This window comes from Sceloporus occidentalis, unplaced genomic scaffold (assembly GCF_023333645.1).
Source record: "Sceloporus occidentalis isolate IW3139 unplaced genomic scaffold, rSceOcc1.0.p SCAF_64, whole genome shotgun sequence".
Taxonomy (NCBI): Eukaryota; Metazoa; Chordata; class Lepidosauria; order Squamata; family Phrynosomatidae; genus Sceloporus; species Sceloporus occidentalis.
This window is the reverse complement of record NW_028317044.1, coordinates 3,489,217-3,514,916: the sequence shown is the minus strand read 5'-3', so window position 1 is coordinate 3,514,916 and position 25,700 is coordinate 3,489,217. Positions and strand designations below refer to the sequence as shown.

Sequence of the window (25,700 nt, the reverse complement as noted above, 5' to 3'; positions counted from 1 at the left end):
TCTTACTATATTCTATGTCTTATAGGCAGTGGAGATATGAAACATCGGTGTGTGGAAACGCATAGTGCAAACTTAGTCCTGTTCCCATCAAGGAGAAATGTGCCTGGAGCAATAGGTCTGTGTTGCTAACATCCATAGTTAAGTGGAGCCTCCATTTTTAGAAAGAGAAAGAAGGGGAAGTTAGGACGTTAAATACCCGGCGTGTGGTTTTCTCAAAGTAGCTGTCTAGTCGTCATATGGAGCAGGTGACTTTTCATAGAATCTAATAGCGCTTTTCGTACAGACAGGCTAGAACATTGATGGTGAACCTTTTCGAGACCGAGTGCCCAAACTTCAACCTAAAACCCACTTATTTATTGCAAAGTGCCATGTCCCTCTGGCTTTCTAGTAACAAACTCTGGCAAACTCTGTGCTGGGACGATGGCACATGTGCCCACAGAGAGGGCTCTGAGTGCCACCTCTGACACGCGTGCCATAGGTTTGCCATCACTGGGCTAGAATGTGTGCTAAAGGTATCAAACTTTTGAATGACCCCTTGTTGTGCTTCACACGACAACAAATACAAGAGGCAGCATGTTGTGTTTCTGTGTTTTAACTAGAACTCAAAGACCAGGGTTTGAATCCCCAGAAGGTCTCACACTCTCACCCACGGAGGAAGGCAAGAGCAAACCTTTGAATAAGTCTTGCCAAGAAAATGCCAAGATAAGATTGCCAGAGGTTAGAGTCAAAAGCATATAACAACAGCGGCAACAATATCGATACAGTACTATGAAGTTCAGAACTTTTAATAACACACAGAAGGGTCCACGTTTCTGTCTCAAAACATCCTGTTCTTTGGTGACAGCCTTCCAAAACACTTGGCATTATGATTTTTATTTTCCGTTCCGATTGGCAATGCGGCATAGATGAGGTGCAGTGACAGTGCCAGGCTGGTGTGGCTACAGTCTATTAGACACTGCTGCTTCTAAATCTATTTTACATTTACATTACATTTTAGATTTAGAAGATCTGACCTTCTTTTGACAGGAGTCATAACTGTTGGAAGTGCTCTTCACCAGTTTTCAGGCAGGAAACCTAAAGGGCAAAGTAGAGAGTGGTGACCAGTCTTTTCTAGAGTCGCAAACCCATGAGGCTTCAGCAAACATCTAACAAAATCTCTCCCTATCTTGCCCACCAGTTACACACAACTTCCTTTGGAATGGTTTCCCTACATTATATTGCCAAATGGTGGATCACATTTTTCTTCTGAGAAGACATTGGGGGGGAAAGTCCACTGCCACTAGAAAAACAGCAATAGTTAGAAACTCTCCGAGATGCTAGTTTTCTGCTGCCAGGGAAATACTTCTAGTTGTGGGCACCACAGTTCAAAAAGGATGTTCAGAATTATAGAATTGGAAGAGACCCCAAGGGCGATCCAGTCCAACCCTATTCTGCCATGCAGGAACTCTCAATCAAAGCATCCCCATTGACAGATGGCCATCCAGCCTCTGTTTAAAGACCTCCAAGGAAGGAGACTCCATCACTCTCCAAGGGAGTGTGTTCCGCTGTCTAGCAGCCCTTATTATCATTAAATTCCTCCTAATGTTGAGGTGGAATCTCTTTTCCTGTAGCTGGCATCCATTGTTGCAGATCCTATTCTCTGGAGCAGCAGAGAACAAGCTTGTTCCCTCCTCAATATGACATCCCTTCAAATATTTAAACAGGGCTATCATATCACCTCTTAACTTTCTCTTCTCCAGGCTAAACATCCCCAGCTCCCTAAGTCGTTCCTCATAGGGCTTTATGGTTTCCAGACCCTTCACCATTTTAATCGCTCTCCTTTGGACACGCTCCAGGTTCTCAATGTCTTTTTTGAATTGTGGTGCCTAGAACTGGACACAGTATTCCAAGTGGGGCCTGACCAAAGCAGAATAGAGTGGCACTATTACTTCCCTTGATCTGGACATGATACTTTTATTGATGCAGCCTAAAATTGTATTGGCCTTTTTAGCTGCCGCATCGCACTGTTGATTCATGTTCAACTTGTAGTCTACTTGGACTCCTAGATCCCTTTCACACGTATAAGTCTCCTTAAGTCAGGTGTCCCCCATCCTATATCTCTGCATTTCATTTTTCCGCCCTAAGTGCAGTTCCTTACATTTTTCTGTGTTGAATATCATTTTGTATTATATCTGTATTAAAATGAATAATAGTCAGTGCTTATGCATCACAGTAGCAAGAAAAGGCAAATGCATCTGTGTACTTACCTGTGGTTTCTATTTGCATTGATGTAATCTGGTTCATCGTCAGAGGAAAGGTTTTCTGCATGGAGAGAGAGAAATATTCATGAACATGGGACTCTTCTAAGATACATCGCATGCTCAGACTTGGCAGAGTGATTTTGGCCAACCAGGACTGGCAGGCTCCAGGAGAAGTCATCCAAATGTGGCCACCTTTCCAAGCTTTGTTGGTTGTTACCCAGTTCAGGTATGCCACATCTCATTCATGTACTAAATAGCACGGGATGCAGTTCACCAGTAGACATCTCCCACACACATCTAACTGACATTAAGGACTTGTCCACAGCTAAGAACCATGTCAGGAGAATCATCCATGTCTTGTAATCCAATATACTCTGATCGATGAGCACCCGACCGATGAGCTGGGTTCAAAATTTCCCTTCCTCCAATATCAAGAATCTTACAATCGGAGGAAGGAAAGCTTTGGATTCATCCCAACACCAAGTTTTAAAGTTCTCAGCCTGTAGCAATAATTCTCCCAGAGGTCAGCTAGAACAGTTACTTCATTGCCACTCATTCAGATAATGGCTCGCCTCCGCTTTTTAAACTGGATTCACATCTGGTACCTGTAGCAGTACTAAAAGAGATAAACAAGCTTGCTCCCTCCTCAATACGACATCCCTTCCAATAGTTAAACAAGGCCATCATCTTAACCTTCCTTTCTCCAGGCTAAACATCCCCAGCTCACTAAGTCTTTCTTCATAAGGCATGATCTCCAGGCCCTTCACCTTTTTGGTGGCCCTCCTTTGGACACGCTCCAATTTGCACTTCTCATCTTGGATTGAAGCCTATCACTGGCACTTTGAACCTGAGCCTTGCACCCAGCTTTACAAACTGAGTTGTTCGCGTGAGATGTGTGCCCTTCCATCACATTTGACAGATCTGTGGTTAACTGCTCTGAGCATTAGCTGCCCAGCATTTACCTGCTATCTGTGAGTTTTTCCATAACTGGATAATCGGACTGTTCTCATAGACATCTGCGTTGACCAAGACTATTGGGAAGAAAAAGAATTCTTTACCGGTCATTTCCAGCCTCGTCTCCTTCTCCAGTTATTGCTGCTGTTACCATCACTGCTCCAGTTGTTGCCTTTATCCCTTCTATTTCTGCATGAATACTGACCAGAAACTAGGAATGGTCCTTTTTTGACTACATCTCTCAAAATCCCCACAGCCTACATGGCCAGGATGGATTTCCTCCTCAGACTACTTGTAGTGCCTCAAAAGTTGGGGTCCTCTCCTGATTCAGCTATGCAAAGATCCTCATCAGAATTTCTTTTCTTGTAGCTTGCATCCATTGCTCCAGGTCCTATTCTCTGGAGCAGCAGAAAACAAGCTTGCTCCCTCCTCAGTATGGCATCCCTTCAGGGCTATCATGTCCCCTTTTAACCTTCTTTTCTCCAGGCTAAATGTACCCAGTCTCTCCTCATAAGTCTTCATGATTTCACCATTTAGATGCCCTTCTCTAGCTATGTTCCAGCTTCTCAACATCCTTTTTGAATTGTGGTGCCCAGAACTGAACACAATAGAGTGCCAGTATGACTTCCCAAACACTACACTTCTATTGATGCAGCCTAATATCGCATTGGCCTTTTCAGCTTCCGCACCGCACTGTTGGCACATGTTCGGCTAGGACTTCTAGATCCCTTTCACACGTAGTCTTGTTAAGCCAGGTGTCCCCCATCCTATATCTATGCATTTCATTTTTCCACCCTAAGTACAGTACCTTACATTTCTCCATGATGAAATTTATTTTGTTAGTTTTGGCCCAGTTTTCTGGTCTATTAAGGTCATCTAGCTACTCCTCCTAGTTTGGTGTCATCTGTAATCCACCAACCTCTAAAGGAATGCCTGCCATAAAGTTGTAAACTGGAGTAAATTCTAGATCACAGAAACATTTCACTGTATAGAACTTACCACGTACATTGCTTCCACATGGCCCAGCCACATTTTGATATAGAAAATCTTCATCTGAGAAAAGGGGGGGGAAAGGATGAGATTTAAACATGGCAGAAAACAGTAGGAGAAGTCTTCAATGTTTGGACAGTTTGATCCTATCAATCTGAAAACTCATTGGTACTGTCTGAAGACCTCTTGTTTGCACTAGAGGGTAGCCAAGACCCTTACCAAAAGCTAAGGGTCTTGTGGCACCTTGAAGACTCGCCAATTTCATCTGGCATAAGCTTTTGAGGAGATTAGCCCACTTCATCGAACGCATCGAGGGAAAAATATAGATATTTTGAAGTTGAATGGACCCTCACAACTAGAAATTCTTTCCAATCTGGCCACTGTATCTTGATGACACTTCAGTGCAAGGATTCACCTACTGCCTTGGGAGAGCTCTGCTCCACCATAGCTGCATCCTCACTGCAGAAATAATCCAGTTTGACACTGCTTTAATTGCTATGGCTCAATGCTATGGAATTCTAGGAACTGTAGTTTGTTGTGGCACATCTGGACAGTGCCCGATTTGGGAAGACATCTTTAGTTCTTTCATATAGCATACCATGGACTCATCTAAATTAATATGGGAATTGTGTAGTTTATTTCTTATAGCTAGGCAATGGGCGATGACTGAGGATTGATTTGTCCTGCTTTCCACCTTCCCAGAGAAAGTTGTATGGCTACTTTGGGATGTAGGTCCAAGCAGGCTTTTGGTCTGATCCAGCCCTGGGGCTCCTCTTAACAATGTTTTTGCAGCCTTGTTGTTGAATTCAAAGATATAGCTGTGTTAGTCTGTAGATTCAGTATGTAGAGAGATCTTGTAGCACCTTTGAGACAAAATGAAAGAAAGAAGTGGTCAGCATGAGCTTTCCTAGACTTAAGTCTACTTCCTCAGATGCATATGGTGCAGGAAGTAGACTTTAGCCTACAAAACCTAATGCAGCCAACTTCTTTCTTTCAGTTAGTCTCAAAGGTGCTACAAGACGTCGTCGTGGTGGCTTCAAGTAATTTCTGATGACCCTAAAGCTACTCTACCATGAGGGTTTCCGTGGCAGGATTTATTCAGAGGAGATTTGCCATTGCCACCCTCTGAGGCTGAGAGAGTGTGACTTGCCTAAGGTCACTCAGTGGGTTTCCATGGCTGAGCAAGGATTTGGACCCTGGTCTCCAAGAGTCCTAGACCACTACACTGGCAAAATACTCCCACCACCCAATTCCCCGGTAATATCTCAGTGCAATGTTGGGTGAGATGGAATATCTCTGCCGGCCGACCCATCCCTGTTCTCCTCTCTTGTGTTGCAAAAGCAGACTCTAATCTATCCTTTATTCTTCTAAAGACAAATTTCACTTGATCTCTTGATGCTGGCCAGTTCAAACATAGCATGCTCCTTGTTGGCTTACCACTTGGAGTTCTTAAATCTTTTCTGTAGTTGTGATGGTTTGCATGGATGGGCTCACTGGAAGAAAAGACAAGGGGAGTTTCATGACAAAAGAGGCAAAAGAGTTTCCAGCCTGGATTTAATATTAAAGTAATCAGAAGCATAGTTGCAGTGGGAATCATTCTGGACAATAATGCCCAGAAACCCCAGACAAGTAAGAAAAGTGGCTATCCTGGGCTGGGGATTATGGGAGATGGCATATCAAAATGGAACGTTTTCCAGACTGATTTTAAAAACCTGTTTTGTGGAAGACGTCTTGCAGATATTAAACAAATATGGATGTGACCCAGAGACGAGATATGGACCTGAATCCTATTAGGTATTTCCAAGTAGAGGACTAGTTCCAGGACTTACACATAAGCAGGGTCTTGCTCCATTTGCATCTCTGAAAGGGAAAGGTAGCTTCTGTGAGTTGATAAATAATGCAGATCAGATGTACGTGAAGCAGCCAAGGCCAAAGCCAGTGGCACTGCAACTGATGTATATAAGGGAGGGCCAAAAAGAAAAGAAGAACCGAGGAAAGCCAAATGCAAACAAAATTATCACACAAGCTTAGAGGAACAAGACAGTCATGCTCTTGTCAAGAAAGAAGATAAAGTCAGAGATGTCACTAGGGGCGTGTGGTGTGTGTTGGTTGGCATACCTGGTGGGTTGGTATACCTGGTGTGACTGGCGCAGCTACTAGGTGACCAAGAAAGGCTCACCTAGTAGCTGTGCCTAACTTTCTCGCTCACCCAACTGTTACGGCAAACCCTGAATGGACCATCTGGAAGCCATAGTGGGTGGCCAGGGTTGGAAAGGTAAGCTAGGCAGTGGAAGGAAAGGACCTATGCATCTAGAATCAGAGTTGGAAGAGACCCCAAGGGCCATCCAGTCCAACCCCCATTCTGCCATGCAGGAACTCTCAATCAAAGCATCCCTGACAGATGGCCATCCAGCCTCTGTTTAAAGACCTCCAAAGAAGGAGACTCAGACTACATCTTCCACTGTCAAACAGCTCTTACTGTCAAGAAGTTCCTCTTAATGTTAAGGTGGAATCTCTTTTCCTGGGGCTTGCATCCATTGTTCTGTGTTCTAGTCTCTGGAGCAGTAGAAAATGAGCTTTCTCCATCCTCAGATTAAGTATCCTTCAAATACTTAAACAGGCCTATCATATCACCTCTTAACCATCTCTTTTCCAGGCTAAACATACCCAAATGCACTAAATCTTTTCTCATAAGGCATGCTTTCCAAGCCCTTCACCATTTTGGTGAACCTAGACTCTAGTCTACAGAAGCGCATGCCACCAGCTTCTTTCCTTCAGTCAGTCTCAAAGGTGCTTCAAGATCCCTTTGCATAAAAATTATTAGTTTGACAACTCTTAATCCCTGCTGTCTGAGGTTGTATCTCAATATCCAGAGCCAACCTTTTTAGGCTACAATGGACAGAGATCCATGGTTGGGTAGATCCCTGTCTAGTTCAACAACCAAGCAACATCACTCTTTGGCTTTCATCCATAGCACACTTACCTTTCTCAAAATTTTGATACCTCGGTTTCGGACAGGCCTCTGAAAAGAAAGGGCACAAAGAATCAGCAAAGTTATGAGTAGGGGTCTTTTCCCTCTGTGAAACTCCTTCCCAAGGTCTCTGACAGAGATTAATCTGATGGTGTGCATACATACACTTAGCTTGAATTGTAACAGGTCTCTAGAGATGCTGTTTTCCAAGAGATCATCAACTAGGACCAGAACCAGTGGATTCAAATTACAAGAAAAAAAGATCTTGTTTGGCTGTCCAATTCTTTTGGACTACAGCTCCCAGAAGGCCCAGATAGCATACTAACACTGAGACTGAGAATCGTAGAATTAATGAATCCTAGATTTGGAAGAGACCTCAAGAGTCATTCAGTCCAACTCCCGGCCATGCAAGAACACAGAATCAAAGCACCCCTGACAGATGGCCATCCAGCCTCTGTTTGAAAACCTCCAAAGAAGGAGACTCCACCACTCTCCAAGGAAGAGTATTCCACTGTTGAACAGCTCTTACTGTGGGAAGTTCTTCCTAATGTTGAGGTGGAATCGCTTTTCCTGTAGTTTACTCCATGGCTCAGGATCCTTTTCTCTGGAGCAGCAGAAAACAAGCTTGCTCCTTCCTCAATATGGCATCCTTTCACATATTTAAACATGGCTATTGTGCCACATCTTAACCTTCTCTTCTCTAAGCCACTGAAGATCTGGTCCAAAACTGTAGTTCAATGTAGGAATCTTGCTGCTACCTTTTAGGTATCCCTAAAAGATGTCTTCCTGAGTTAGCTCACAGTCTATTAGTTGCTTGTGAATAATCGTTGCCTGTCCAGCAACACAAACGTTACACACTTTTAAATTTAAACTCTATTGAAGGAGAAATTGAAGCTCATGTTTATGTATGGACTTCTGGATCGAACTTCTCAGTGATATTAAACAGCTTGAAAACACTTACCAAGGTGACTTGCTACAGAAAGATCTTCATGGCTTTTCCTAAAAGGGAAAATAAGACACAGAAGGGCATGGATTTAGGAACAGAACTGCTGGTATACCTCAGTTAAAGAAGCTGATGTGTTCCTGGGCATTACTTCTTTTAGAGAAAAATTTGGTACCAGAGGCAGAAATCCCAGACTCTCATAGCATGGAGCCATGGCAGTTAAAGTGGCATCAAATTGTATTAATTCTGCAGTATAGATATAGCTTGAGTCAGCCCTGGTACTTTAAATGCCAGTGGATAAAGCTGGAACCTTCTGCAGAGCATCTAATTCTGCAAGTAAGCAAGGACCCCTTTTATATATATTAACATGGATTGTGTTAACACCACTACCTCAAACTAGCAAGTACATTTCTTGCTACACAAACTACAGGTACATCGAGGCTACTGCCCACAACCACAAAAAACGATGGATGCCAGCCACGAAAGCCTTCGACTTCACTTTGGGCATTTGCTTTGCCCTGAAAATGGTCAGCCATGCAGTAAAACTGTTTGTAAATGCACCTCCAGAACATCCCACACACACAGAGAGAGAAAGGAAATTTGGAAGTAGCATCGTATGATTTATTTACTCATACAGTACCATCTGTGTTGGTGGTGTTTTGCAGAATAAAGCAATAAGAGAGACAGAGCTGCCTTTTCCAAAGAAAGAAAAGACAAGGGGGGGGGGGGGGGAAGCAATATCCTGGTGTATTTTTGTGGTTGTGCGGATGTCGTGAAGGCAAAAATTGTTTGTTAATGTGCCAGTGCCTTCTCTGATGAAAGCCACTCACACACCTACCATATCCATGTGATACTGCTTACCTTGGCCCTGGCATGTTGCATGGCATTTTAAGATGTTGTTGTCGTGACACTGTAAGAGACACACAAAAAAAACCCTATAAAATGAATATTGACTTATTTGGAGGAAGAAAGATGCAAAGGGCATTGTATCAAAACGCTGTTAGTTTTGCTGCAGAAGGATTAAAGTTTAAGTAATACTAACTGAATGTAGGACAGCTCCATAGCTAATACAGGGAGTCCTTGGTATCTGCTGAGGTTTAGCTCCAGGACCCTTGTGGATACCAAAATCCACGGATGCTCAAGTCCCATTATATACGACGGTGTAGTAAAATGGTGTCCCTTTTATAAAATGCCCAAATCAAGGTTTGCTTTATGGATTCAATAAGATTATATTTTCAAGCCCTGGTTGACTGAATCTTGGATACAGGATCCCTGGATACAGAGGGATGACTATATTGGTAAACACAATAATTTTTTTATATTGGTGATTCATCGTTGCATATTTATCTTGTCCCTTCTTTGTTGAGTTCTTGTTTCCTCAACTGATCCTAACAGCAATGCAGTAAAGTAGGCAGAGCTCGGGAAAGTGATGTTTTTGGGACTACAACTCCCAGAACCCTGGCAATGTGTCTTGTCAAGCTCCTCCAGGTTTTTGGTGTGCAAGAAGATGTCCATGGTGCTGAACAGTGTTCCCCAAACCTTGAATAAGTCCTATAAAGTCCAGGATGAAACCCAGAATCATTCACTACCCCGTGCATCCATTAGTTGCCACTGCTGGGAGTTGTAGTCCCAATAGAAAATAGAACAGTTGTGTAGGCTGAGGTTTCCCAGTCAGGCTTAAGGTGGTGGGAATGACCACTCAAATCGGGTTGAGTCCCTATATTGGGGGAATAGTGGTTGGTGAGCTATGCAGGCATAACCTGCCATATGCTTTGGAGCTGACAGTGAGGAACATAACCATCCAGATCACTGTTTCCCAAACTTTGGTCCTCCAGGTGTTTTGGACTTCAACTCCCAGAAGCCCCAGCCACTTTGACCAACAGTCAGGAATTCTGACAGCTGAAGTCCAAAACATCTGGAGGACCAAAGTTTGGGAAGCACTGATCCAGATGATGGTGGCGGGAACAGGTGGAAACATTTCAGATGCACAAGGCACCTAGAGTATGCTTTCATGGTTCTTTCATTGTTTGAATTGTTAAATTGTCTTTTACAAAATTAAATTGTAAGCTGCTTTGCGTTCCAACTTTGGAAAAGTGGGATATAACAATAATGCATTGCAGAGTGCATGCTGTTGCTGTGCTTTGTGTAATGAGGTGACAGCCATGTGTATTTGGTGCATATTGGATATCAGTAGCATATATATAAAAGAACCCACCTCTATATGTGTGTGTGCCCATACACATAGAGTCATAGAGTTGGAAGAGACCTCAAGGGCCATCCAGTCCAACCCCATTCTGCCATGCAGGAAATCCAGATCAAAGCATCCCCGACAGATGGCCATCCAGCCTCCGTTTGAAGACCTCCAAGCATTTTGCATGCTCAGTTTACAGTTTTATTGGCAATTCAGTCTTCTTTTTTTAATTAATTTTATGATTCTTACCATGTTTTCCTACAAAATGTATCCAAAGCAGTTCAGAAATAAGGGAAAAGACGTCATCAAATGAGAACATTTTGCCCTTCTTCTCATCCTACACGTCCGAGCCAAGGATTTAAGACACACTGGGCACAGATGTATGGAACCAAGTGGGAAATGGCAATCGCTCATTGAGGCTGGATGTGACATCAAACTGTCTTAGCAGAGTAGTCCCCTATGTCCACCTCCACAAAGCAGTAGGAATTTGTTCTTGTTTCCTTCTGCTAAGAGTACAATTGGCCCTCCACATTTGCACCATTGACTTTGCAGATTTGATTATATGCCGTTTTGATTATTACGTTCTCTCTAGGAATCTCTAGCTCCTCCAGCGCAACTCTGCCAGAAGCTGACCATAGAGTTGTGCTGGAGAACCTAGAGAAAACACTTCTTTAGGCATTTGCAGGTCCTCCAACAGGATTCTATGGTCAACTTCTGGCAGATGTTGGCCATAGAGTTGCCCTGGATAACCTGGAGATTCCCAGAGAGGTGTCCCCTTAGGTAAAAAGAATAGTGGTTTCTTATTTGCGTTTTCTGCGCACTCACGGGGGTCCTTCACCCCTAACCCCAATGAATGCGGAGGGACCACTGTCTACTTACTGGAGTAAGAATGTGCCACCTCAACTCTTTGCTGGCCTTCATCTCTCAGAGTGTGAGGGTACCTCTGAGCTTGTGTCGAGTGCTTCTCTCTTGTCGCTGGGGTTATATAGTCAGCTGCTGCACATCTAGGGGGAAATGGAGGGGCTTTTAAGAGACAGTAGGCTCTATCACCTAAATAGGGATGTCCGATTGATGGATCGTGGTCTAGATTTGATCCCCAAACCGTTGGCATTAGTAGTCCTGTTCATTATTAATCCAAAGAGAATCTCCACTGCCACCAACAAAATGGCTCTGCTGCTTTTAGTAAGAAAGAGTGTCTGTTTTCATGCCTTTTTCACTGCCAAACATTTTCTTGTGTTGGGGGAGCACTGGTCCCCAAGGAAAAATTCGAGAGCCAACCCTCCATTCTAATCCTTAGAACGAAAGTGTATTTTCTTTGTCCGCCAATGCTCAACCTTTTAAGGGGAGACAGGATTCTTTTTCCAACCGGTGATGCATTTTCTAAACTAGGGGAGAACCTTTTTCTCCTAGACTTAAAATGGACAAAAAGATGCCTTAGGGAACATTTAGGGACTTCAATAAATAAATATTGGGGAAATCTAGGGGCTTCATGCAGCCCACAGGACACACTTTCCTCAGGGAGAAAATTTTCAAACGCCTTCTCTAAAGATGCCGGCTACAGATGCTGGTGAATCGTCAGGAAGAAACTCTTCTAGAACATGGCCACACAGCCCGAAAAACCCACAAAAACGATGGATGCCAGCCATGAAAGCCTTCGACTTCACATTGTCAAAAGCATGTTTATGGTTAGGAACTAGCATGGCTTAGTGGTTTGAGCATTGGACTATTGGAGACCAGGCTTCAAATCTCTGCTCAGCCATGGAAACCCAGAGTGACCTTAAGCAAGTCATACCGGCCAGAGAGAGGAGAAGGAGAGGAGCTGCTTGGCAGCCATTTTGAGACCGTGTGCTTGAGACCGTGTGCTCGTTGCTGAAGGGGCGGAGCTTCTGTGAGTCACATCTGTGAGTCACAAGGGGGCAGAGCTAGCAGAGCTAGCAGACTAGCTTTATATATCACCTTCCAGAGCCTTCCAGAACAGACCGGCCAGAGAGAGGAGAAGGAGAGGAGCTGCTTGGCAGCCATTTTGAGACCGTGTGCTTGAGACCGTGTGCTCATTGCTGAAGGGGCGGAGCTTCTGTGAGTCACATCTGTGAGTCACAAGGGGGCGGAGCTAGCAGACTAGCTTTATATATCACCTTCCAGAGCCTTCCTGAACAGACCGGCCAGAGAGAGGAGAAGGAGAGGAGCTGCTTGGCAGCCATTTTGAGACCGTGTGCTTGAGACCGTGTGCTCGTTGCTGAAGGGGCGGAGCTTCTGTGAGTCACATCTGTGAGTCACAAGGGGGCGGAGCTAGCAGACTAGCTTTATATACCAACTTCCAGAATTTTCATTTTCTTTAACTCAACAACTCTGCTCAAGTGGCATCAGGTTAAAAACAGATATTGAAACAGAACCTTCCCTTTAAGTGTAAGATAGCAGCCAGTACTTACCTTTAAAGTAGTATTCCCAGTAGATTGACTGTTATATTTATTACTAAAGACTTTGCAGTATGGACAACGAGGGATCTGCCACAGTCACCTGCAACTCTTGTGGGATGTACCCACTTCACATGCACCACATGTGGAGAACTTCACATGCACCAAGTGCAAGTTGGTAGCACTCTTGGAGGAGAAAGTGCAGCAGCTGGAGTCCAGAATAGCTACACTTCAGCATATTAGGGAACAAGAGGATTTCCTGGACTCAATAGAACTAACCATCTTGGATGAGTACCACGCAGAGGAAGATGCTAGGGTGGAAGAGGTCACTTGCCAAACAGAGGAGGCAGACAGCTGGAGGAATGTCACAAAGAGAAGTAAGCCAAGAAGGAATTGTTCGGGGAGCTTGCAGCTAGAGAATCGATTTGAAGCTCTTTCCCTTATCAAGGAGGATGAAGAAGAGCAGCATGGACAGACTTCGGGGACAGAGCAGGGGAGCCTGAGAGTCCCACCCGAGGGAACAGTCGCTGCTAAGCCTCGGAGGAGGCGTGTGGTCGTAGTGGGGGACTCCTTGCTGAGGGGTACAGAAGCAGTGATTTGTAGGCCTGACAAGATGTCTCGAGAGGTGTGTTGTCTTCCAGGTGCAAAGATCCGAGATGTGACAGAGAGGCTGACAAGACTGGTCAAGCCTACTGACCAATACCCCTTCCTTTTGGTCCACGTGGGAACTAATGATACTGCAAGACACAGCATTCAGAACATCAAAAGGGATTATGAGGCGCTTGGTAGGAAGCTGAAAGGAATGGATGTACAGGTTGTCATCTCGTCTCTTCTGCCAGTTGAAGGGCATGGTCCAGGAAGGGAGAAGAAAATAGCGGATGTGAACAACTGGCTTCGCAAGATGGTGCCTCCGAGAAGGATTTGGATTCTTCGATCATGGGCTGCGGTTCCATGAGGAGGGACTTCTTGCAACAGACGGGTTGCATCTCACGCCAGTTGGAAGAAATGTTTTTGCCAACAGTCTCAAGAACTTGATCAGGAGAGCTTTAAACTGAGTTCCGAGGGGAAGGGAGACAATATTAAGGAAGGCGAAAGGGATGGCGAAAATAGTCAAACTGAAATAGAGGAAACAAGGCAAACAGTGCAAGGACCCAACAGTGGGAGGCAAAAAAACTTGCACAGGCAGCAAGTAAAAGGGAACCATGGTCTGCGATGTCTCTACACTAATGCACAGAGCATGGGAAATAAGCAAGATGAACTCGAACTCCTAGTACAACAAAGCAAATATGATATAATAGGCATCACTGAAACCTGGTGGGATGAGTCTCATGATTGGAATGTGGAAATAGAGGGGTATAACCTTATTAAGAGAAATAGGCCAAACAGGAAAGGAGGAGGAATAGCACTATATGTCAGAGATATTTACACCAGTGAAGAGATCCAGGACATCAATCCTGGAAGCCAGGTGGAGAGCATCTGGATAAGAATCAAAGGGGAGGGAAACAACAAGGGTGTTACGGTGGGAGTCTACTACAGACCCCCAAGTCAGACTGAGGAATTGGATGATATCTTTCTAGAACAGATGACCACACAGTAAGAAAAGAGAGATGTAGTAGTGATGGGCGACTTCAACTACCCTGATATTTGCTGGAAGTCAAACTCAGCAAAATCCTCAAGGTCTAGCAAATTCCTCACTTGCCTGGAAGACAATTTCATGGTCCAAAAGGTGGAAGAGGCAACAAGGGGGTCAGCTATTTTAGATCTGATCCTAACCAACAAGGATGACTTGGTTAATGGGGTGCAAGTGGTGGGATCCTTAGGTGGAAGTGACCATGTTCTCCTGGAGTTTGTAATACAGTGGAAAGGAGAAGCCAGGCAGAGTCAGACACGCATCCTAGACTTTAGGAGAGCGAATTTCAGTAAACTTAGAGAAGTACTGAGGGCGATTCCATGGTCAGAAATACTAAAAGATAAAGGAGTTCAGGACGGATGGGACTTTCTCAAAAGGGAGATACTGAAGGCACAATTTCAAACAGTTCCAGTGAGAAAGAAAAACGGGAGGTGTCTCAAGAAACCAGGATGGATGACTAAGGAACTTTCAACTGAGCTAAGTTTGAAACGGAACATGTATAAGAAATGGAAAAAGGGGGAAATCACGAAAAAGGAATTCAAAGAAATAGCAGGCATGTGTAGGGGTAAAGTCAGAAAAGCTAAAGTGCAGAATGAACTCAGGCTTGCTAGAGAGGTTAAGAACAATAAAAAGGGCTTTTTTGGATATGTCCGCAGAAAAGGAAGAAGAAGGAAACAGTAGGGTCACTGCGTGGAGAAGATGGCAAAATGCTAACAGAAGACAGAGAAAAGGCAGAATTACTCAAGACCTATTTTGCCTCAGTCTTCTCAGAAAAGGCAAAGGGTGCTCAACCTGAGGATAATGGAGCAGAGGACAGAATAGGGGAATTTCAGCACAGAATAAGTAAAGAGATAGTAGAGGAACACCTTGTTAATCTAAATGAATTTAAGTCTCCGGGACCAGATGAACTCCATCCAAGGGTATTAAAAGAACTGGCAAAAGTAATATCGGAGCCATTGGCAATCATATTTGAAAACTCCTGGAGAACAGGAGAGATCCCAGCAGACTGGAGGAGGGCAAACGTTGTCCCCATCTTCAAAAAGGGGAAAAAAGAGGATCCCAACAATTATCGTCCAGTTAGTCTGACATCAGTTCTAGGAAAGATTCTGGAGCAGATCATTAAACAGAGAGTCTGTGAACATCTAGAAGGCAATGCCATAATCACAAAAAGTCAACATGGGTTTCAGAGAAACAAGTCATGCCAGACAAACCTAATCTCTTTCTTTGATAAAATTACCAGCTTGGTAGATGAAGGGAATGTTGTGGATATAGTATATCTTGATTGCAGTAAGGCCTTTGACAAGGTTTCCCATGACATTCTTGCAAACAAGCTTGTAAAACGTGGGCTAGACAAAGGAACTGTTAAATGGATCTGTAATTGGTTGACCGGCCGAACCCAAAGGGTGCTCAACAATGGCTCCTTTTCATCCTGGAGAGAAGTGACCAGTGGGGTCCCACAGGGCTCTGTCCTGGGCCCAGTGCTATTCAACATCTTTATCAATGACCTGGATGACAGAATTGGGAGCATACTTATCAAATTTGCAGATGACACCAAATTAGGGGGAATAGCTAATACCCCAGAGGACAGGATCAAGATTCAAAATGACCTGAATAGACTAGAAAGCTGGGCCAAAGCTAACAAAATGAAATTCAACACAGAGAAATGTAAGGTATTGCACTTAGGGCGGAAAAATAAAATGCACAGATATAGGATGGGTGACACCTGGCTGAATGAAACTACGTGTGAAAGGGATCTAGGAGTCCAAGTAGACCACAAGTTGAACATGAGTGAACAGTGTGATGCGGCAGCTAAAAAGGCCAATGCTATTTTAGGCTGCATCAATAGAAGTATAGTGTCTAGATCAAGAGAAGCAATAGTGCCACTGTATTCTGCTTTGGTCAGGCCCCACCTAGAATATTGTGTCCAGTTCTGGGCGCCACAATTCAAAAAGGACATTGAGAAACTGGAGCGTGTCCAAAGGAGGGCGACAAAAATGGTGAAGGGTCTGGAAACCATGCCCTATGAGGAACGACTCAGGGAGCTGGGGATGTTTAGCCTGGAGAAAAGAAGGTTAAGAGGTGATATGATAGCCCTGTTTAAATATTTGAAAGGATGTCATACTGAGGAGGGAGCAAGCTTGTTTTCTGCTGCTTCAGAGAACAGGACCCGGAACAATGGATGCAAGCTGCAGGAAAAGAGATTCCACTTGAACATTAGGAGGAACTTCCTGACAGTAAGGGCTGTTCGACAGTGGAATGCACTCCCTCGGAGGGTGATAGAGTCTCCTTCCTTGGAGGTCTTTAAACAGAGGCTGGATGGCCATCTGTCAGGGATGCTTTGATTTGGATTTCCTGCATGGCAGGGGGTTGGACTGGATGGCCCTAGTGGTCTCTTCCAACTCTACGATTCTATGATTCTATGATTCTATACTCTCTCAGCCGCTGAGAAGGCAGTGGCAAACCCCATCTGATCAAACATTGCCAGGAAAACCCTGTGGCAGGTTCACTGTACGTTGGCATACAACTTGCTCATGGCTCAGTTTCAACACACAGGGGCCTCATAGCCATCTAAGTGTCCAGCGCCTTGAATCCCTCTTTGCTCCAAGTAACAGAGGCTTTGAGAGCCAGCATGGTGTAATGGTTTGAATGTAGGACTATGACTCTGGAGATCAGGATTCGATTCCCCGCTCGAGCATAAAAACCCACCTTGGGCAAGTCATACTCTCTCAGCCTCGGAGGATATAGCAATGGCAAGCCCCCTCTGAAGAAACTTGCCAAGAAAACTCTATGGTCGGTGCATCTTTGGATCACCATAAGTCAGAAACAACTTCTAGGCTCACATAACAACAACAACAGAGGCTTTTTTAGCCTGACTGTGTGTGTGTCACTGAGATTACTCTGCTCTGACTACTATTTGGAGAAAGGATAAGCTACCAAGAATAAAAACACTGGCCATCCCTCCTCCATGCACACAAAGTGTATGTATGCTGACCATCCGAGGATCTCTCTCAAAGACCCTGGGAAGGAGGTTTGTAGAGGGGAAAGAGCCTAGTCAGTATCTTCACCTTGTATACAGGATCCCACAAGAATCCTAATTCGATGGCAAGCCAAAGCAACCAGGTAAATCTTTAGCCCTGGAATAAATGGTGGTCTATTGCAGACATAAAGTGGAACAGGGTCCTGAAGAGCGAGGCTGTTGCTTGCAAAGGCCCTGTTTCCCTGGTCTGCCAAAATTATTGCTTTTAGAGGCTGGAGCATCACTAGAGCCTTGGACGTTCATCTCAAAGTTGGGATCAGCAAAGGCAGCCGTTGAAGTAACCTGGAACCCAACCGTTTTGTCCCTAAATATCGGCTCAAGCAAGCATCAAGTGAAAGATGTCTGAAGCACAGTAATGGTTGTGATCAGCTACTTACGGATTCCTCTGACTGTCCAGGCTTGTCTTCCATTTATTCTCTATAGGCAGAGATGACATAACAAACACAAGATCATACAAGAGAAAGTGTAAAAGTAATGGCAAAAAAAAAAGTGGTAGCCCATAAAGTAAAAATAAAAATAGCTTCAAGAAAGGATGCTTGCATGCAACTTTGCCGGCCTCAGATCTGCTTCCAACATCTCTCATACTGGATGCAAGTATTTCATATAGAATCATAGTTGGAAGAGACCGCAAGGGCCATCCAATCCAACCCCATTCTGCCATGCAGGAACTCACAATCAAAGCATCCCTGACAGATGGCCATCCAGCCTCTGTTTAAAGACCTCCAAGGAGGACTCCACTACTTTCCAAGGCAGTGTATTTCACTGTCAAACAGTTCTTACTGTCAGGAAGTTCCTCCTAATGTTGAGGTGGAATCTCTTTTGCTGTGGCTTGCATCCATTGCTCTGTGTCCTATTCTCTGGAGCAGCAGAAAACAAGCTTGATCCCTCCTCAATATGACATCCCTTCAAATATTTAAACAAGGCTATAATACCACCTCTTAACCTTGTCTTCTCCAGGCCATATCTACTGGATCCCACCTCCTCTCCCTCAGATGGCAACCCTCTCTCATGTGGTGCTTCATATGTCCCAAAAGTTTACTCCAGCCCTCTGTGAAACCACGTGGAGGAGGTTTTTGATCCCACACAGAATGATAGTGAAAGAGAGCGAGGAAGAAAGCCCCAGGTCACCAATTTATTTTCGGTAGCCATTGCTCCTTCATCATAATAGCTAACCTCTGCATGCACAAAGCTCTATCGTTTTAGACCTTGACATGAAGAAGAAGCAAGTCAGTTATGTGGTGGTGGTGGTGGTGGTGGTTTAAAAGCCTTACCAGACCGTTGACATTTCATGCACATGCTAACAAGTGCTCCCAAAAGCATCAAGGAGAAGGCACCCCAAATCAGTTCCACTTGGCTCATAGCTTGATCTCGCCACGGCTTCCACCTTGAAAACAAAAGGATTGGTGGAGTGGTAGAAAGATGCCCTGCAGCTTCCAGCATCGCCACAAGCGCTTCAGGGCACAGCATCCTTAATTCAGAATATTAAAGGGAGGAAGGAGGAATGGATAGAAATAATTGGGATGACATTGAACAAGGACGTGTGCAAGGTCCCAGAGGACTTGGAGGCAGCCAAAAAACAACAACTGCAGAATTAGGAGGGGTTTTAATTTTTAATAGCTGTGATTACTACATATGTTATTTGTCTGAATAACTTGTGCTATGGGGCAGTGTTGTAGACAGCTAACTATGAGTTGGAGGTCTGAGAAGTTTCTCCTAGGTGAGACCTGTATGAGTCAACATGAAGGAAAACAAAACAAAGATATAGCCATGTTAGTCTGTAGCATCAATATGTAGAGAGATCTTGTAACAACTTTGAGGCTAACTGAAAGAAAGAGGATGGCAGCTTGAGCTTTCGTAGACTACGTCCTCAGATGCAAAGATGTTTGTGAAAGGAGGTGAATCCTTTTACTGTTAGATATATGGTTCCAGACCCCCTTTTTGTTTGACCTTCACTCCACACGCATAGCAGCTTTTCCTTCTCTGAGGAAGTAGACTTAAGTCTAGGAAAGCTCATGCTGCCAACTTCTTTCTTTCGGTTAATCTCAAGGTGCAACATGATCGCTCAACATACTGACTGTACAGACTAACACGGCTATATCTTTGAACTTTTCCTTCTCTGCCAACTCTGTCGCTTGAGATGGAGAAAATTTGCTTGAGCTCAGCTTAGTCCCTGCAATATAATGTGATTTAATTTCTTCTGTCCTATCTCTAATAATGTGCAACATAGGCCCTATACAGAGAGGCCAAAATAAAGCTGCTTCGGGCCACTTTGGAGGTATGCTGTTTAAGTGATGCATGCATCCTAAGTGTCTGAAAGCCATGCCAAAGCCATGCTCCAGCCATGCTTCCGGACTCTTAGGACGCATGCATCATTTAAACAGCATACCTCCAAAGTGACCCGAAGCAGCTTTATTTTGGCCTCTCTGTATGGACCCATATTCACCAAAATACTTGCATCACATCAAGCTTCTCTCCAACGACTACTGCTTTTCTTTTGCGATCATTGCACACATTTTTATCACCAGGGCGTTTCTTGGAAGCGCTCTGATTTACCTGCTTATCCATGCTTTCTGCGTAACACAGAACACAGTGGGAAAACACTTCTGAACACACCTCAAAACCACAAAGCTGATGAAGTCAAGAACTATGGTGTGGCGAGGCGAGGTTGCCACTGAACAGCTGAAATTTGTACAGACGCCAGGATTGAATGCTAGAAATGGAACTGCCCTATAACCAACCCAGAGTTTGTGTTCTGTGAATAGGGCTCCTCTATGTATTAATTATGTTATTGCCAATGTGCACAGCGTTATAGTGGGATATACAATACAAGTATGTTTTAAAAACCTTGATGCTCTTCGGGTATTTTGACATCTTAAGAGTGCATGGGAAAGCTTTGAAAACCTAGGAAGCTACCCAAGCATTGCTTCACATTTTACTCTGCCGTCGTATTCAGTGGGACTTGAGCATCCATGGATTTTGGTATCCATAGGGGCCTTTAAAGCAAACCCCAGCTGATACCAATGTTGAAATCGCCGTTTGGACATCCAAAGAAAGGGGGTAAGCAAAGCGACCATGGGAAGGCGAACAAAGAGGCCTAGCTGTCGACCTTTTTCCATGCTTCAGACTCTGCGATGCTGGAAATCAGGAAGTTTCGAGGGGAAAGAGCAACTAATTAGAACACAAGAAGCTAAATTTAACTATATTTTCCTCCCAGACTCTGATCATGAGTATATGCTGACTGCTTTCATTAGTTACTCAGTGGAAACAGACTACTACTCGGCAGGAAGAAATACTTGTGGGGTACCGTCACTCTTTGGCAGAGAAGGCTAAAGACTTGTGAAACGACAAATCCCAGGATTCCATAGGATAGAATCATAGAGTTGGGAGAGACCCCAAGAAGGGCCATCCAGTCCAACCCCATTCTGCCATGCAGGAACTCACAATCACCGCATTCCCCAAGAGATGGCCATCCAACCTCTGTTTAAAGACCTCCAAAGAGTGTATTCAAGCCTTGCAGAGCCAGGATAGGCATTACCAAGACAGATGAACAATGGCTTGATTCAGAACTTGGGAAAGTCATCCTTTTGGGACTGCTCTTTCCAAACGCCTTACCCATACTGGCTGGGGGATTCTGGGAGCTGAGATCCAAAATGGAGAGGATTTATGCAAGGCACTTCATTCTAGAGTGGTGAGGGGTCTGGAGGCTATGGCCTGTGAAGAACAACTGAGGGAGCTGGGGATGTTTAGCCTGGCAAAGAGAAGGTTAAGAGGTGATATGATAGCCCTGTTTAAATACTTGATGTCATATTGAGGAGGGAGCAAGCTTGTTTTGAGCTGCTCCAGAGAATGACCTGGAGCAATGGATGCAAGCCCCAGGAAAAGAGTTTCCACCTCAACATTAGGAGGACCTTCCTGACAGAAAGGGCTGTCCGACAGTGGAACACACTTCTTCGGAGTGGAGTCTCCTTCCTTGGAGGTCTTTAGACAGAGGCTGGATGGACATCTGTTGGGGATGCTTTGGTGGAGGGTTCCTGCATGGCAGAATGGGGTTGGACTGGATGGCCCTTCTTGGGGTCTCTTCCAATTCTGTGATTCTATGACTAACTGAAAGAAGTTGGCAGCATGGGCTTTCGTATACTTAACTGTATATACTTGACTGTATGGTTTTTGGGGCCAAAATGATGCATTTTGGCACAACCCGTGGATATGTTGAGGGTGAAACTTAAGGCCACATAACAAAGGACCTAAAGGGTTAAGCGAAGGAAAACAATGGCAAAGAGCCTGCAAAATTCCATCAGATATAACTGTATGTACTCATGCTAAATAAAGTACATGGCAAGGGATTGGACTGGATGGCCCTTGTGGTTTCTTCCAGCTCTACGATTCTATGATTAAGGGCTAGATGGATGGGAGAGTCGAAGGGGGTCAGTGTTTCCAGGACAGATTATACTCTTGCCTTTCACCAGGGGATGGTTCCTATTTTAAAATAAGAGTTAAAGTACTGTACTAACACTGAGCCATGGGTAAGTCGACTGGTTTTTGGGGTCAATTTTTAAACTAAAATTGCTAGACTAGTATAGTATAGGAAAGTTCAGCTTGCCAACCTCTTTATGTTAGTCTCAAAGAGGCTACAAGATGTACATACTGAAGAAAGTCCGGTTAGCAAGGAGAGTGTCTTTAGCATAAAAATTAGCCTGGCACACTAAGAAGGCCAATCTAAGAAGGCAAGGAAGGAGTATGAAAAAGTGCCCAAGGAGAGCCCTACCTGCTGGTTTAGACGTATCTTCTTGCTTCGCTGCAGCAGCCCTTGGTCCGATGTCTCATGCCGGACCTCTCTCTTGCTCACATTTTACAGCAGCAGTCAAACCGCAATGTGGTCAACTTCCTCGCAGAGACAGCGAGCAGGTCTCTGGTTTCCTGTTGCCCTGAGTCATAGAACATGACATCCGCTACTCGGCCTTGGAGGGCACCCTTGCACTCTACAAGGCTTAGAACAAGCACCGTGCACCTGGAACACAGAACCCCCTTGACCCATTTCAAAGCAAAATGTTTGAGCCTGGCTGTTGGGGAAGCCTGTTCCCTTCAAGTAGTAGGTTCATTTATGTCTGAGCTTTCCTCCAGGAATGGTATGTGGTTCCCTTCCTCCCTACTTTATTGTCACAACAACTTTGCAAGGCGGAGAGTCACTGGTCACTCAGTGAGATTCATAACTCAGTGAAGACTTGAACTTATCCCCCAAACTCCCCAGACCATACTCAAACCACCACAGCATGCCTGGCACATTCATAGAATCGTAGAGTTGGAAGAGACCCTAAGGGCCATCCAGTCCAACCCCATTCTGCCATGCAGGAACTCTCAATCAAAGCATACCCGACAGATGGCCATCCAGCTTCTGTTTAAAGACCTCCAAGGAAGGAGACTCCACTACACTCCAAGGAAGGAGTTTGTTCCACTGTCGAACAGCCCTTACTCTCAGGAAGTTCCTCCTAATGTTGAGCTGGAATCTCTTTTCCTGGAGCTTGCATCCATTGTTTTGGGTCCTGTTCTCTGGAGCAGCAGAAAACAAGCTTGCTCCCTCCTAAATATGACATCCTTTCAACTATTTAAACACAGCTATCATATCACCTCTTCACCTTCTCTTCGCCAGGCTAAACATCCCCAGCTCCCGAAGTTGTTCTTCATAGGCCATAGCCTCCAGACCCCCCACCTTGCATAAATCCTCTCCTTATTGGATCTCAGCTCCCAGAATCCCCCAGCCAGTATGGGTAAGGAGTTTGGAAAGAGCAGTCCCAAAAGGATGACTTTCCCAAGTTCTGAATTAAGCCATTGCTCATCTGTCTTGGTAATGCCTACCTGGCTCTGCAAAGCCAGAATACACTTGTCCTTCTACATTCGCTGGGGTCAGGGGCACAGGACCCCCATGAATGTGGAAAAACGCAAATAACAAAAACACTATGTGAGAACACCTCTCTAAGAATCTCTAGGTCCTTCTGTGCAACTCTGTAGTCAACGTCTGCCAGAAACTGACCATAGAATTGCGCTGGAGGAGCTACAGATGCCCAGCGAAGTGTTCTCTGTAGGAATCACTAGGTCCTTCGGTGCCACTTTTGGTTAAAGTTGCCCATTGAGTTGCACTGCAAGACGTAGATATTCCTGGAGAGAACATACAGTGTTAATAAAATCCATGAATAATCAAATCCGCAAGAGTCAAAGCCACAAATGTGGAGGGGCGAGTTGTACTTGTCACAAATAGCTTGGCCCTACAGCACCTTGAGCAACTGGGCTTTGGGTCAATTGGTTTTGTTGGGCGCATGGGCAATCTCTTCTTCACCTTCTACCATTGCAGCCTATCCTCAAGAAGGCAGTCTGGCTATTGATGCTTCAATTATACTGTGTGTTGACAAAAAATGGTCAAAACATGGCCTTCCAAGCAGTGTGGCCCTTAGTCTCCAACAGTTGCCTATCCCTGGTGCACACGTCGAATGCCACATATGAAAAACCTGTTGTCAGGTATGTCCCTATGCTATACATTTAATTGTATGAACATTCCTATCTTCCCCTCCACTATTAAGTCAAAGTTAACACTTCGAGTAAGTGTCCTCCAACCTACAACATGGCCATCTTTTAAGGTTCCAGAAGACCCTTTCCAGGAGTCCCTTCTAACCGAACAATTCCAGAACTCCATTTTAGATCTTGGAGGTGCTTAAGATGGACCTTGGCAGCCCTTGACCACAAGACAGGCTACTGAATTATTTTAAGGTTGGAGAGAAGTAGTTTCCATTTTCAGACCCAAAGATATGAACTGATAAGCTGTAGCGCATGACCTCTTATGCCAAACTAAACTGGCTAATTTTTAGGAGCCTCTGGGCCTTTAATACTAAAACAGGCTATTTGAAAATGTCCACGTTCTAAAAAGACAACCTGCCTTAAAACACATCTGATCCTGGACTGCAAAGAGATTTCAACACATGCCAGCCTTCAATATTATTTAATGTTTTCTTTATTTAAAAGATCATTCACAAAATACCATATCCATAAATTTACTTTTGTCACGAAGCAGAATGTGTTAAGTGTTCGGAAATTTCTCTTTACACATTTAAAAATCAAACGACTATAAGTGAGTCTTGCATGGGAAGCCTTGGGGTTTTTGTTTCTGCTCTTAAAATCTCGGTTCTTCCGCACTTTCTTTTTTCTAAAAACAGAAGTGAGGTTCTTTCGATGGATTTCGTTTGGAACACAACCACACAGACACACAGTGCATGTCGCAAAGAAAAGTAGCGTTAGACAAATGGTTCTTGTTCGGAGAAACAGACATAAAGACAAAAAGGACGGGGCGGGGGAGAGAAAAGAGAAGCTGACATTTGTTCAGACTGGTGTTGTTCTTTCCGTTTTGGGTCATACAAATTAATATCACCCTCGGATTTTTGCCAATTCCTTCTTCAAATCAGGATACATTTGCACACAGCGGATGTGTTTTATTTACGGGGTGAGAAAGAAACATGCGCCTGCTATTTTTCGTTACACTCTATACCAATAAAGGGGAAAACTAGATATCCTAGCACTGAGGTCCAACGCTGCATGAAAGCTAAAGCCTGGATAGGCAAACAGGCAACATTCTGCCCCTCAAATCTGCAGAACTGTTCAGCATTACTTTCTACCCAAGTTACTTTTTTCCAACAATTCGTCAAGTGTAAAGAGTCGAAGCTAACAGACCTCTGGCAGTTAACCAGGCCTCTTGTGCCAAAAACCCCCTCCGGAATAACCCCCTCATTTCCACTGTAAAGGCTCCCTGCCAAAGCAAAGTCAGTCGGGACAGAACCAAATGCTGGAGTTAGGACCCCGTTCCATCCCAAAGGAAGCCCCACTCCAACAAACCAAACTAAAAATTCATTAATTTAAACAAAGTGTAGGTTAAACGTCGCTAGCGGACAGGTAAAAAATATATAAGGACATGTAGGAGACGTTCCCGGGGGCTACGTCAGGCACAAGGTTGGACATCACCGACCTGTGAGCGCCAGCGACAAGTGCGTAGGCCACAACAAGAAGGCAGAGGGGCCGCATCAGGTAAGTTGCCGACGTAACGCCTCAGGTCCAGACAAGGATCTGCAAAAGGCTCATGTCAGGGTAGCTTCGCCTTGCTCTTGTGGCTGTTTTAACTCTTAAAGCTGCCAGGGGGGAGGCAGGGAAATAGTGATATATATTTATAAATATTCTGAAGAGCCTTAGTGGCAAAAGGGCGTACTCTCATTTAACTCTTGTGTTGCATAGGCGATTCGTACAGGGACGGTGTTCTATGACTCAAGAGGTCTTCCACTTTGGTGGGACTCTTC

General features: G+C 44.5%; 1 protein-coding gene across 1 annotated transcript; it reads right to left on the bottom strand.

Annotated features, from left to right (window-relative positions):
• Nucleotides 1–797: 797 nt before the first annotated feature.
• On the bottom strand, nt 798–18,653 carry LOC149287135 (linker for activation of T-cells family member 2-like). Its single transcript, XM_089493459.1, has 11 exons — nt 18,642–18,653; nt 17,748–17,787; nt 8,960–9,008; nt 8,117–8,154; nt 7,168–7,206; nt 6,014–6,044; nt 5,622–5,677; nt 4,194–4,247; nt 3,203–3,271; nt 2,247–2,301; nt 798–1,074 (listed from the first exon to the last, which is right to left on the bottom strand). The coding sequence occupies exons 3-11, from the start codon at nt 8,983–8,985 to the stop codon at nt 1,062–1,064; spliced, it is 381 nt and encodes a 126-aa protein (XP_089349585.1). The 5' UTR covers nt 8,986–9,008; nt 17,748–17,787; nt 18,642–18,653; the 3' UTR covers nt 798–1,061.
• Between the last annotated feature and the right edge of the window lie 7,047 nt (nt 18,654–25,700).

Excerpts from the sequence above, each read along its gene's own strand:
- LOC149287135 (XM_089493459.1), bottom strand. The coding sequence starts at position 8,985 with ATGCCATGCAACATGCCAGGGCCAAG. Across the intron at positions 6,045-7,167 it reads GTATCAAAATTTTGAGAAAG|AGATGCAAATGGAGCAAGAC; the intron begins GTAAGTGTGCTA and ends TTTCCCTTTCAG. Across the intron at positions 4,248-5,621 it reads AGATTTAAGAACTCCAAGTG|ATGAAGATTTTCTATATCAA; the intron begins GTAAGCCAACAA and ends CCCTTTTCTCAG.